The 13,916-nt window shown below is 49.3% G+C and overlaps 4 protein-coding genes across 4 annotated transcripts; 3 read left to right on the forward strand and 1 right to left on the reverse strand.

The window, feature by feature from the left end:
* Positions 1-71: 71 nt before the first annotated feature.
* LOZ57_003222 (uncharacterized protein) lies at positions 72-2,345 on the forward strand (the record flags this gene model as incomplete). The annotated part of the gene is made up of 4 exons (XM_049252273.1): positions 72-87; positions 140-179; positions 264-583; positions 637-2,345. 4 exons carry the CDS (start codon positions 72-74, stop codon positions 2,343-2,345), a joined length of 2,085 nt encoding a protein of 694 aa, XP_049108777.1.
* A 986-nt stretch (positions 2,346-3,331) lies between these two features.
* LOZ57_003223 (uncharacterized protein) lies at positions 3,332-5,447 on the forward strand (the record flags this gene model as incomplete). The annotated part of the gene is made up of 6 exons (XM_049252274.1): positions 3,332-3,710; positions 3,768-3,831; positions 3,885-4,328; positions 4,386-4,653; positions 4,710-5,048; positions 5,112-5,447. 6 exons carry the CDS (start codon positions 3,332-3,334, stop codon positions 5,445-5,447), a joined length of 1,830 nt encoding a protein of 609 aa, XP_049108778.1.
* Positions 5,448-9,037: 3,590 nt separating this feature from the next.
* Positions 9,038-10,043, forward strand: mug86 (Meiotically up-regulated protein 86 protein; the record flags this gene model as incomplete). The annotated part of the gene is made up of 3 exons (XM_049252275.1): positions 9,038-9,420; positions 9,488-9,656; positions 9,729-10,043. 3 exons carry the CDS (start codon positions 9,038-9,040, stop codon positions 10,041-10,043), a joined length of 867 nt encoding a protein of 288 aa, XP_049108779.1.
* A 974-nt stretch (positions 10,044-11,017) lies between these two features.
* Positions 11,018-13,158, reverse strand: LOZ57_003225 (uncharacterized protein; the record flags this gene model as incomplete). Its single annotated transcript, XM_049252276.1, has 5 exons — positions 11,018-12,300; positions 12,354-12,465; positions 12,519-12,709; positions 12,802-13,036; positions 13,108-13,158. The coding sequence occupies 5 exons, from the start codon at positions 13,156-13,158 to the stop codon at positions 11,018-11,020; spliced, it is 1,872 nt and encodes a 623-aa protein (XP_049108780.1).
* Positions 13,159-13,916: the final 758 nt, after the last annotated feature.

Consider the following 13,916-nt stretch of genomic DNA (forward strand, 5'->3'; position numbering starts at 1 on the left):
TGTCGCAGCTCGACAGACCATCAAGAACGCGTCCGCCGGCGCGTCGAGAAATCATTGTCACACTCAACACGATGTCTGTTGCTGCTAGTAAGGGTTCCGCCCGATGTTAAATGAGATAGTTTACTGACCCTTAATTTAGACCGGGCGGAGCGCCAGCAGATGCGCCAGCGAGGAGCCGCGTATGTTTGGTCCAATATATCATCTACTGAGAGGCGCTGTGTCTCCGCAACTTCAAGTTTACTGACATCGCTACGTGAATATAGGAATCGCAAGGTCAAAGACGTGGATTTCGGCTTCTCTTTTGGTTCTCCTTCGTTGCCTCTTACACAACCTACTCCATCATTATCAGTCGCCATCAGTGCCAGACCCGCTCATGCATCCTCCTCGAAACCTTCCACGCCCAATAAGAAGCTTTCTCGGCCTTCGACGCCGCATTCGCGACGTAGCTCGTCTAGAAAACAAAGCACTACGCCGAAAACAAGAGCACCGGGAAGCAGGGGCACAATACCCTCACCGCTCTCTGTATTTGATATTCCGCCAGAAGACGAACCGGAGCAGAGAAGCTCTAAGCGCAGGCGAATAAGTATGTGCATAACCTACATTAACCGTGTCATTTTCTTACAAGCTCTCTTGCAGCGCCATTTCAAACAATTGAGGAGGATGTTCCCCTAGACTTAGGCAGCCCCCATAGCGATTTCGTGAAATCTGTTGGAAAATTTGTAATTGAGCAACAACCCCAAGCAAATGCTGCCGAACCCATACCTACTCCCCAAGTGGGAGATTTGCAACCGAATGAACAATTGTTGGAAGGAGGATTGGCCCCGAAGCACACCCCGATTCCGCCACCACGACAGAACACATCGCCCATTGCGGAAAACGATAGTCCTAATCAAGGAGAAAACGCCGAGAAAAATCATACGCCTGGCTCAGAACGCAAGAGAAAAAAGAGAAAGTCTGTGCGCCTGCTTCCCAAGAAGCATCCAAAGGTACAATTCCGTTCCAGTCCAAAGGATTCTCCGCAGCAAGCATCGGCTGAGGAAGTTGAGCCTCCTGGACTCGTTAAAAAGAAACAAGCTTCTGCTGAAAAAACCAATACTGCAAATCTCACTCCACAGCAGTCTCCGTCCGCTAAAACAAATGATCCGAATTTGACCAACGAAATCGCGTCAAATCTGCACAGAGGAGAGGTAGAAAACGAATTCCCTACACTTCTAGGAGGGCAGGAAGTAGAATCTACAGAAGGTCCTGGGATTAAAGATGTTGAGCCGCAAAAATCAGAATCTAGAGTTCCTGAAGCAGAAACGGCTCAAAAATCAAAACCGACGGGGCGCAAACAAAAGAAAAAGGCCCGCCTAGCTAAATCCTCAGCTAAAACGCTTGAGGCAAATCAGGAGGATATTGAACAGGACGGGAGAGCGCAGCCGGAATATGCAGCTACGCCGGATCACAGACTAAAACGAAGACATAAGAAAGAAAAGCATGCGCCTTCGAATGCCATAAAGACGGCTTCTAAACACGAGAGACCCAGAAACAAAAATACTGTGCCGGTCACTGTTCACCGCCTCGCAAATGTCACCGCGCTGGAAACGTTATCGGAGTCGGATGATGCGTCTGACAACGAGCGACCCGCGCCAGAGAAACCTGCCAAACACTACAAACACTTGAACCGCGGCGGCATCAATGCTGTGGACGTTCTCAGCCAAGTCTGTCGAGAGACCTTGGAGAAGACTGTGTCTGCACTCGAAACAAATATCGAACAGGAGGCGAATACCAGTCGCGCTGGCGAATGGAAACGTAAATGTAACGCGGTTCTGGAATTTGGAACGGAGCTGGAGAACTCGCTGTTTAGTATTAGTGAATTGTTGGAAAGCAATTTTGGGCTGGCTACGCGGTGGAAGTCGGAGAAGAAAGATGTGCTCAGCCTGAGACATAGGCTACTGAGCGTACGGAAGGAGAGGGAGGATGTTGCGCTGCGAATTGACGAGGTCCGCAGGCAATATGCGGATGATGAGCGCCAGAGAGTGGTAAGTCTGAAATGCTCTTCATACATGCCTCCCGTTGACCCGAAAACCATTGCATTTCAGCTGACCCAGCACCAGAAGCATGACTCGCTCAACAACTCCCTACATGACCTTCAGCTCGCCCTTGATCGAAACCAGAAACGTAGCCAAGACTCGGCGGACGGAACTACACTTGGGGGCCTTGAATTCCTTCTCCGAACGGTTGCCACAGATGTGAGCTCCACGGCACCGGACTCGCAGGGAGGCCTGTTGCGCCAGGTGCAGCGCTTCAACGAGCAGCTGGAGTGGGCGGCCAGGCGGCTGGAGCAACGCCGGCAGGAGTAGGTATGTAGCTTGTAGCCTGTACAGAAGCACTGTATGCACCACTCTGTCGTCTTGTCTCTCTTCACCTTGCCACCGCCTAGTCATCCCTTCAGCATGTACCCTGCTCCTGTCAGTATCTATGCAGCCCTCGCGCCTGATGCCAACCTTTGCAGCGGCGTGTCCGCGTCGTGACTGGACGTTGAGCCTCCGCGACTGCTGATCCCCTTGGCGTTGCGGTGGCGCTGGGGGAATAAAAGTCTTGGACCTCCACTCCGCCGCCGTGGCCGAGAGTTCCGGACTTTGACATCAGAATCCTGCTAGCAGAGCCGCCGTCCCCACGGTTCCAAGAGCGGCACCGGGGAAAGCAAGGCGGAAAGCAAGGTCTTCTTGGTAGTATCCGTGACTTGTTCAGCGGCCGCCAATGTCACCCTGACGCCCACAAGAGCTTCTGCGCTCCCAGTCCGCGGGCCACGCCGCATTGGTCACAGAGGTGTCTGACACAAACCCGGTCGGCGGTGGAGCGTAGCCAAGGTGCCGCTCGCGTGCTACAAAAGACTCCGACGCACATCCCACTGTGACTATCACTTCTTGTCATGACGCAATTCCTGGGCCAGCAACCGTGTGCTTGCATTTGGGGGGCAAGAGAGGTATTGTGGCATTCCCTGGCCCCGCGGATGGCATGGATACCACCGTGTCGTCGATGGCCTTGTTATGCACCCGCGCTGCCGAAGCTGGTTTCCAGAAATCCGGTGCCAGATTACGGAGGATTTCTGCCTATTTAAACGACCCGTGGACCCAACGTCGTGGTGGTGGAACATTTCTTTGCAGATCTCGAGCGACCGGGGCCGGATACTCGCTTCCTATTATTGTGACGGGATATATATTACCTAGCTGTAGCCTCCCGGGCCCCTCTTGGATTGCTGTCAATCATCCTATGTGTGTTGGCTAGCTTGCCCTAAGGGTTCTTTTCATTTCCTTCCCCTTCTTTCTTATCCCAACTTGCGATTATGGGAGAGAAAGCACACGACCCAGAGGTCAACCCCACCAATGAGGGCGGCCAAGGTTCAAAATCTTCTGCCTCCGTTGAGAAGGTCTCTGCAGACGAAAATGCTCGAGCGTGGGTAAAGGAAGGGGCAGTGGTAAACAACAAACTGCGCAACCCTCTATCTGGGTTGTCCAGAGATGAGCTCTTCCGGGACGTGGAAGAGTTTGCTGAGGAGAAGGGTCTCGTCGACATTTTAGATGATCTTAAAAAGGGCGCTCTCGTTGCCCAGGACCCAAAGTCCTTTGAAACCTTAGAAGAGCTCTCGACAGAGGAAAAGGATATTCTTCGCCGGGAGAAAACGCATCGATGGCACCAGCCATTCATGATGTATTTTATGACGAGTATGCACCTCCAACAAACCTATTTGCATAGATAGGGAGATACTAATGCTGTTGCAGTCCTCTGTGCTGGTTCAGCCATCGTCCAAGGCATGGACCAGACTGCGGTCAATGGCGCCCAAGAGTAAGACTCTCGTGCTTTTATGTTAGTTACACCTACGTGCTAAACTAGAGTAGGTTCTATTTTGAAGAATTCAACATTAAGGATGTCTGGATGCAGGGGCTACTTAACGGCGCCCCGTACCTCTGCTCCGCCCTCATTGGATGCTGGACAACCGCACCTTTAAATCGCTATTTTGGTCGTCGAGGGTGCATCTTCATCTCTTGTTTCGTCTCATTTGCAGCTTCAATCTGGATGGCCGTGGCACATACTTGGTGGAACCTTCTTCTTTCTCGTTTCATGCTCGGTTTTGCTGTCGGGGCTAAGTCCACCACAACACCAGTATATGGAGCCGAATGCTCACCGGCAAATATCCGTGGGGCCCTCGTAATGATGTGGCAGATGTGGACGGCTTTCGGTATCATGCTGGGATATATTGCTTCAGTGGCTTTCATGGACGTTCGCTCTCCCACAATTCCGGGCTTTAACTGGAGATTAATGCTGGGGTCTACGGCAATCCCGTGAGTACCGCCATTTCATTCCACATTCCACCAGTTTTCTAACACCTTTTCTCAAAGACCGTTCTTTGTTTGCATCCAAGTATACCTTTGCCCCGAATCTCCTCGGTGGTATATGATGCGAGACCGGTATCAAAGTGCTTACACTGCTCTTTGCAAACTTCGTCCCACCCGCCTCCAGGCCGCCAGAGACCTGTATTATATCCATGCCTCGCTAAGAGTAGAAGAAAAGCTTCGACAAGGCAAATTTCTCTGGCGGGAAATGTTCTGTGTTCCACGCAACCGACGGGCAGCACAATCTTCGTTTTTCGTCATGTTTATGCAACAGGTAAGCTTCTAACCGCTCGTGACCGAGCCCACCTATCAGATACTAAATCCACCTAGTTTTGCGGGGTAAACGCAATCATGTATTATTCCTCTTCAATGTTTAGGACCGCAGGGTTTTCACAACGCGATGCTCTAATCACGTCACTCGGTTGCGGTATCACAAATTGGATTTTTGCTCTGCCGGCTGTCTATACCATCGATACCTTCGGACGTCGAAACTTGCTGCTTACGACCTTTCCACTTATGTCGTTCTTCTTGCTGTTCACTGGGTTTTCTTTCTGGATTCCAGACTTGAAGTCTAGGACAGCCTGTGTTGCGACAGGTATCTACCTGTTTATGATCGTTTATTCACCGGGGGAAGGGCCTGTGCCTTTCACGTATTCTGCTGAGGCCTTCGTAAGCTCAACATCCTGCTCCACTTATGTATGGTCTTTTTTGCTAATGATGACAATTTTGCAGCCCCTCTATATTCGTGACATCGGCATGTCCTTTGCTACTGCGACTACTTGGGGCTTTAACTTTATCATTTCTCTTACCTGGCCGGCGCTTGTAGAATCATTCAAACCTCAAGGAGCGTTTGGGTGGTATGCAGCGTGGAATATCTTCGGGTGGCTTTTCTGTTATTTCTGCCTGCCAGAAACAAAAGCCTTATCGCTCGAAGAACTAGACCAAGTCTTTTCGGTGCCGACAACAACGCACATGAATCACTATCGTGCAATGTTGCCATGGTACTTCAAAAAATACGTTTTAAGAGGCGATGTCCCCCCACAAAAGCAGCTCTATGAGTATGATTAAAGCTTCAAGCAGTTGAGAGTAGTATACCTGGTTGAGAGAGCGACATTTCTTCAACTCAAAGTGGGACTTTAGTTATTCCCTTTTTCTTTAGTGATAGCGATATACCCTAGCGAGATATTAATTGGTACTTTTTCAATCATGTTTTTTATAATTGTTGTTGAAGAACGTATGTTAACCTCAGTATCTTCAACAAGATAATAGACCCTGGTGACCCTGAAATATTTCCCCCTGTCAACACAGCGGGTCTAGAAGTCGGCCCGCATTTTTTTTTTTTTTTTTTTTCTGTAGTGTAGTAGCAGTTACCCTGGCATCGGAATTGACGATGTAAGCTCCGATACTCTCCGTAGCAATCCGCTTGCAGTTCTCGGTCTGGATGCGTGCGTACCCTTGTCAGTGTGAAAAATTTTCAAGTGCCGTTAGGATCAACAAAAATTGTAGATTCCCTGTGAGCAGACCTGAAATGAAATAAAAGTACGGAGTAGAGGCAAAGTTCTGATGTTAATATCATACTTTGGCATAGTCCCGGTTGGGTGGGATTATTGTTCGCTCCCATAAGCTATGGACATATCAGATATTTTGCTTTTCGAGAATTGATGATATCGATGCCCTAAAGATAAAATTTCTCGCATTACTACAATCGACTTGTGAATAACCGTTACATAACACCCCCTGCTTGAATTGCTTGCATCGCTTATTGATTTCCGTCCATATGCGAATGGGTACCTGTCTTGGCTCTGCGCCGAGAACGATAAGAGGGAAATTATTCTTTGATGGGACCAGCTTGCTTAACCCGTAGACGAACCACGTAGCTGAACAGAGGAACGAAGCGGGTTGGTGCCATCTAGCAGGCTCCCTGGCTTAGGATAGATCATAATGGTAATCTAGCTAGTAATACAGCAGTTTAACGGTACCGCAAGTGTGATATTATCCCCGGATGAATTTTTTCTCGGTGGAATGAGTTCGAAACAGTTTGATGTGAAAATTATACGAGTACGGAGTACAACCAGTTGCTTCTAGACGCAGCATGGGCACGTGCGAGTTGATTCCCTTCCGCCTTGGCGCCACCAGAATGCTTGTTTTTGAGGCAGATTTGTAGCTGGAATAGGTGTTAGTTAGTTAGTGCTCCATACTCTGTAGAGTTGGCTGTTCAAATGCGCGCTATGTCCATGGCATGACCCCGCATCTGACACAGCTAGTTAGTATGATTGCAACAAAGGAGGCGGCGATATTGTTGGGTAATTACTGTTTTCCCTTGGTCGATCGAAGGCAACACAGGGGAAACTTGATGCTTAGTCAGAGGCTCCATCCTAATTGATCCATGATTCCATGTAATGAAATTTTATGGAGCCTGAAAAAGTGGTGGCACGAATCTGACAAAATAACCATCAAAAAGGCGCTGCGAGCGTACTCGGATGAGACGATGGGGCTGGAACCAACCATCGGCTAGTTAATGTGGATGTGCGAAACCAGCTTCACGCTGGCTTTGAGGTGACCCGAAACACCTGCCCAAGGATCACATGCGGAGCATTCTGCCGTGCTTGTATCTTGCCAGGACCAGAATGTTCTCAGGTCCATGTGATTGAAGGCCCGAGCAGGATAAATTCAATCATCTCCGCAGCGACGAAGCCGGAGCGCGGTCGTCTCCAGAGACAACGGTGGGAGGAGGCGGATTTAGCTAGCGTGGAGGCATCCAGAGAGACAAGCAAAAGGCTGATCCTGCGCGGGTGCACGCCCCGCTGAGGGAAGTCCGTTAAGTCGTCAATAGCAAAATCTAAGCGTAAAAGGGCCTTCGGCCGTCGTCAGCAATAATCATGGAAACGAGTCGCATGCCCCTTAAAACTGAGCTCACGGTTCTTTGGGCGACCACATGGCGCATCTGTGCTCTCGCGTCCCTAGACACTTCCGCCGATGGAGACTGTATGCACAATCCCAGCATCGATCGCAGCTTCAACGATCTGGCGACTGCAAGGGTGCTGTTTGTCTTGTCTTGGACGGCTACAGAAGCCTGCTGTTGCTGACGATGGAGTCTGTGGGATGAAACGGTCAGGTGGGCGGGGGACTTCAAACGAACCTCCTCGCTGCAACCTCCCCCGACCGCCAGCGGATCTACACCTGGGACGTTGAAGAGCAATGGCCCCTACGGATAAGATGCGGGGTGTCTGGAGAGCCAGCCGTGTCGCGACCACATTCGGCTGAAATGGCATCTCTTTCGTGGACTATGTCCTTCGTGGCTTTGAAGGCCATGTTTCTCCGCCATCCTTGACTAACTTGAGAAAAGGAGGATACGGACTATAAATGCGGGAATCGGCATGGGTCTTGGTCGTCGCGTCCGCAAATATTATTGGGCTCGCTCGAACAGCTCCGTCCAGATGCTACAATGCAAAGCCGGACAAGCACTGGGCGTGAGGAGTCTCCCAGCCACTGAAGTCGTCGCGCTGCCAGCCTTGCACTGACACCCGCTGCCTCTCTTCGCCTGTTACCTCGGATTTCGTACTTCCATATTGCCCTAAGGGCGTGGCGCGGTTGTTCTGTCGGGTCGACTGTTTTTACTCTGCTTGGTCTTACGAACAAAGTATGCCGTAGAACGCGCTCTAAGAACTGCTGGTTTTCGTCAGTCTGGAACTGGAACCGTGGGTCATCCTTGTTCCGCTCTATAAATCCAGGGACGATCAATCCTGGTCCAGATAAGAGATGATCGTCGTTTCCCTGCTCCGGCGGTTGTTACCTTTCATTTTCGTGCCTGGCCTGTGTTATCTATATTCCCGCGACGGTGGATGACTTCGCGCAGCATGAACGTTTATCTCCTCACTGCTAAGAAAACGTCAGAAGCTAATGGACGGAAAGTTACCGGGATGGGTTCTTCGCCTTGCCTCCCGGGGTAGTTTTGGTTCTAGCGGTTGACATCCTGCTGCAGATAACCAAACTCTAGCACGACCAGTGGCCTTGAAACCCCATTGTCCGGCACTATAGAATTGGGCCGGCGAGGTGATCCCTTTGGTTATATTCGTCCGATCACCCTGGCAAAAACCTGCTCCCGACTTATTTACCGTTATCGTCTTCCGCATTGATCTCGGAAGAATTCTATTTATATGCCGCGTCGGCTGTCTCCATATGTCCTTCCATACCTCCTTTTTTTTCTGACCTTCTTATTACGCGAATTCCCGTCTCCAGAATGAGCCATTGTGGGTGATCAACGACCGTGGAGGCCGCTTTCACTGTTTTGTTCTCGGGTTTTTCTACTCCGTCAGCATCTTCATACTGGTTCCTGCCCATTTTGCCTTTTCTTTCACATTGAATCTGGTAGTTGGTCTGTTTGGGTGGTTCCTCCCGATTTAGCACAAAGAACTCTTCGTCTGTTCACAACCGTCAATCTCCATCGGACGGGGTGAAACCCATCATTTATCCTTTGCATCTCTTAGCCTCTTTCTCGATAGTATTTCTAGGTTCTTTGAGCTGCTGCCCTTTCCTCGATATCTTATCACCCAAACTCAATAGAACAAAAGGTCTTCTACACACCAACGGCTAGCCACGACTTCTTTGCCTATTCTACCCAATCTTGAGCGTATATCGAAGAGGATTAAGACCTAACAATGTCCATTGAAGCTGAAAAAGGGGTCATTTACCACTCGGCAAGCAAGTCGTCAATTCCCAGCACTGAGGATGAGAAACATGTTGCCATGTCTGTGGAAGAACGAAGCATAGCAGAAGCTGCTGCCCGCTATGGCTACGGCCCTTTGGCTGGGAAAAGATCTCAGCTCAGCCCAATTGTGAATTATTCTCCGCCTGGAAAGACCCAGGCTCCGGCTCCACGGAAATTTGCCAATCCAGCTCCTCTTGGCCTGTGTGCTTTCGCACTTACAACCTTTATTCTGAGTTTGATTAATATGCAAGCTCGGAATGTTCGTGCGCCGAATCTTGTTATAGGATCAGCATTTGCGTACGGTGGTTTTGTGCAACTATTAACTGGCATGTGGTAAGGGGTTCTCTCATTGAACGTGTCCTCTGGTAGCCCCGGGTCAGCTAAGTTAGTATTGTTTTAGGGAAATGGCTTCTGGTAATACCTTTGGTGCTACTACATTCTCATCATATGGGGCTTTCTGGATTTCATACGGGATTGTATTCACTCCAGGAGGCTTTGACATCGTATCAAATATTACAAAAATAGACGGTGGAACTGGATTAAACAATGTTATTGGGTTCTGGCTCATAGTATGTCCATGAACGCCTATCCCTATTGAGCGATGATCTAGAAGACTAACGGAGTGATCTAAATATTGCTAGGCGTGGTTTATCTTTTCTACGATGATGCTGTCCTTGACGGTTAAGACAAACTGGGCGTGTTTTCTACTGTTCGTTTGTCTTGATATGACATACTTGCTACTTGCCATTGGTTACTTCCAAGAGTCTGCGCCAGGAGTTCCATACGCGCCGCTAATCAAAGCTGGCGGCTTCTTCGGCCTGCTCGCTGCTTTCCTGGCATGGTACGGCGCTCTTGCCGAGCTAGCAGATGAGACAAACAGCTTTATTAGATACCCTGTAGGGACTTTGCCCTGGGTTAACGCCGGACGCGCGAAAGCCGAGCGAGACATGGTCTGAATCCACCCTTTCCTCTTGTGCTTAATTCCGCGACATTTTACTTTTAAGTGCCCCACGTGGTTCTTTGGTCTGTAGCAATTTATTGTTCTCCTGGCAGCTGCATTGGGGTTTGTTGTCACGCTGTACAAATGTTTTCGACTACTAATTTTGGGTGGCAATTTGGACTTCAGTCTCAAAGACGGGCCCGCGCGGGAGGGGGCTTTCATGAGACGTTTATTGTTCATAATGTGGAATACAGCTTCCAAAACCTAGGGCCCAAGGAAACTGGGTACGATGCAGAGCCTCTTAGATTTTCAGTGCGCTTGCAGAAATGTTTTGCTTTCGATTTTGTTTATACTGATGTATTGGTTTTATGCCAATCACCATCCTTGTAAACACCCTGCAGACTGCAGCTGTTTCCGGTCTTTGTTAAAAAAAATGCAGCAAATATAGAGTAACAGTATTGGCACCTTGTCCCACAGATATCAAAGTACAGCATGAATGCGCATGCAAACACACACAATGTCTGTTATTTGGGTTCTCCGCTATTGAAAAGCAATGGATGTCCTGTAAGTCATGTTTTTTTGTCTTCATCTTTACTGACTACTGCACCATGAATCGAAAGGTGGAAAAGCGGGTTGAAATGGTTTTTGGTATTGCGGAATTGGAAAACAGCAAAAGATGATGTGTTATTCAGGGCAAAAGTGTCAAATACCTCAAGAAGAGAAAAATAATGAAAATGTTAGAAGACGATCTAAAAAGAAAAGAAGGTAGGTGGAATGAAAGCAATCTGCTTAACCCAGATCAGAAAGAATATGTAGTATAAACAGGATGTGAGTATGAGTGAGAGAAACGATTGAAAGTCAGTCGCCGGGACAAGTGATGGTAGAATGAGCCGTGTTTAGACTGATGGTTCGGATTATGATACTTCAACGCTTTAAAACGACAAAACTATACAGTAAGGATAAATATAAAAGGGGACAGGCGGACGTAAATCATGTAGTTTGTCCCGGCCGCGGAAATATAGGAACCGTAGGAAGATTCTCAAGGCCACCCATTGTTCCTTGCTGGACCCCAACCTGCCAAGGTTGTCCCGTTTGCTGGTTGATAAAGGCACTTTGCCGAAAAGGATTCGTGCTGCCGGTGGGGTTTGGCCGGAGTGGCGCAGCAGCAGGAGCTTGTAAGCTCTGATTGGGCGGCGATACGCTTCGAGCAAAAGGGTTGGTGCCTGTCCGCTGCGGGCGGAGTGGCTGTGGCTGTTCTTGGAGCTGGAAGCCGGGGGATGTGGACGGCCGTGAGATCTCGCCACCAATAGGCATCTGAGAAAGACGGTGTTTTGCGAAAGGGTTTGTAGGTTGGCGAGCTAATGGAGCCGCAGCAGTAGGTAATGATACGGGGTTAAATGGTGCCGGAGAGGAAGGGGGAGCGCTGTTTGAAATAAGCATTGATTGTCGAAATGGGTTGTTTGGCTTTGGCGTGCCGGTCTGCATTGGTTGTTGGAATGCAGGAATTCCATTTTGAGGAATACTTAATAACGTAGGTTGAAAATTGTTGACTTGTGGGGACTGAATTTGTACTTGGGGTTGCGGCGTATAGCCTCCAAAGCCGGCTCCAGTATGGTTGGGTTGTATAGGCTGCAACTGTGGGGGTGGAGGTGGCTCTGCAGTAAACTGCGCAAACGGATTACCGTTTTGTGGTTGCATATTCGGGGCAAAGCTCTGCTGCTGCTGTCCGAATCCTGAGAGGTTGCCCTGTTGGAAACCGGTTTGCTGTGGCGCGAACCCCATTTGTTGCTGAGGAAAACCTGCCGGCGCGTATGACTGCATCTGCGCTTGTTGTATTTGATACTGTTGGGGAACGGGCTGTGAGTTCATCGGTTGTTGGTTTTGCTCAATGGAGTCGAAAAAATCAATTAAATCAGGCGCAGGGGCACGGGTCTCCGACTTTGTAGTAGGTTGGGTTTCAGCCTTCACCGTTGTTGTTCTTTGAGCAGCCGGCTGACTGGTCTTTTTCTGACCTTGGTCTTCGCTCTTCCCATATTTTTGTTCGCGGTATTCTTTACGCCTGGCGGCAAAATCGGGGTCGTTAAGATCGTCTTCCAGCAATTTTGTAAGATCAGTGGAAGCGTGCTTGAGATTCGGAATTTCTAGACGAGTCGCGCTCTCATATTGCCTAGCCACCCGCAGAAACCGTACCACATCTTCCGTTAAGCTGCTAAAAGATTTATACACCTGTAGAGCACGCTCGCTATCCGGTCTCGACATCTCAAAATAATGTTCTAACATGGGTTGTAAGAAACTATATAGATGTCAAGAGAGGTGGCATACCGACCTAGCACATTTATCGTCCCTTCGTTCATCACTGAATATAATGCCAACAAATCCAGAGTTAGCAAACGAAAGGCCGTAAGTGAGATCTCATTTTCAGGCTCTTCTCGTAGAAGCTGCCAGACAGGTCAGTCATAGTCCCGTAGTTTGGAGAGGCGGGATGCCGTACGTCGCATTTTAATAACGTTCTTATCTGTTTCTGAACAATTTCAGTCTCCCTCAAAAGCCCTTTATCCACAGTCAGTTTCTTTAAGCGCCCTTGGCCTCCACGGACAAAATCAGTCTTGGTATCAGAGAAGGCCAGAGCGCGCGCGATGAGATATTCCGAATATCGCCAGATATTACCTCCCTGTATTTGGACTATACGATAAAGATTAGCATAACGATCTTGAAGTAATATATTTTCTCAAATGGGCGTTGAATGCGCGCTACAGGTTGGAATCAACACGGACCGTCGGATATGCTAGTGATGGCGATATTTCGAGGGTTATGCGACAGATATCTTAATGATGCCTCGGGAGAGCCTTCTCTTATCATCATATGTATTACAATAAGCGATTTGAACACCACCGTCCACGTCGAGTCCCGCAAACGGAGAGATAGCGCCCGGAATAATTCAGCCACGCCCGCATCGCTATACGTGGCCGTGAGGATGTGTTCGATGTATTTCGATTTTGGAGCGGCGAGCTAACACGATAACACCCCGGCATATTAGCCATCGTACTCCCGAAAGATTAAGAACCAGTGTCATCACACACCTTGGATTTTGTAGCGCCCTTAACGGACTTTTCGAAGTTGTTGCTCGGCATTGTGATATGGAGGCACGGGCCCCGGAGACACGCGAGTCCAGAAAGAGAGGAGAAGGGTTCAAGAATAGAAGAAAGGTAGGTTTTGGGTGTGGTGGTACAGTCGACGGCCTTCTTGTGGTTCAGTGTTATGTGGTTTTCTGCGTCGCATCAGTCATGGTGGCCCGACGCTCGCGTCACTCACAATTGTCCTTTCGCTGGAAACAAACAGGTGACCTGACACCAGGCTTCTCGAAGTCCAGAATCTTCAGCTAAGCCGGAAGTCAATTCCAATGCCCCCGCGATCGAAGCCGTTGAAAAAGAAAAGGAGCTCAATGGAGGTTCAGCCAGGAAACTCTCTAGTCCCCATGCGTCCAACTAATCTTGAGTTTAACCGCACTGGGGTTGGCATCACAACATCGCACGGCTGACGTCGCTCGCTAGGAGAAGTCGCCCGTCTGGCTACGAAGTGCGAAGCACACTGAGCTACGTCTTCCTATGCCTTTTATCCGCCTTCACCGCCCACTTGGCTGTTTGATGTCCGGATTGTGCACGAAACATCGCCTGAGCCGCCAAGACGCCCTCCCAGCCATGTCGTCATTACGGGAGCCAACTGGAAGGCCAGCGGGAGATCAATCAAGGGAAGGCCTCGTCGCCGCTGTCTCATGACGGCGTGAAGGGTAATAAACTAGTTGGCACTAACACAAGGCGATGGTCATTATGGCACTTCCACTTAATTAAACACTGGTCTAGAAGCCCCTTAAATAGCCGCGAAGCCACCG

Source organism: Ophidiomyces ophidiicola (genome assembly GCF_022830035.1).
Source record: "Ophidiomyces ophidiicola strain CBS 122913 chromosome Unknown scaffold_10, whole genome shotgun sequence".
Taxonomy (NCBI): Eukaryota; Fungi; Ascomycota; class Eurotiomycetes; order Onygenales; family Onygenaceae; genus Ophidiomyces; species Ophidiomyces ophidiicola.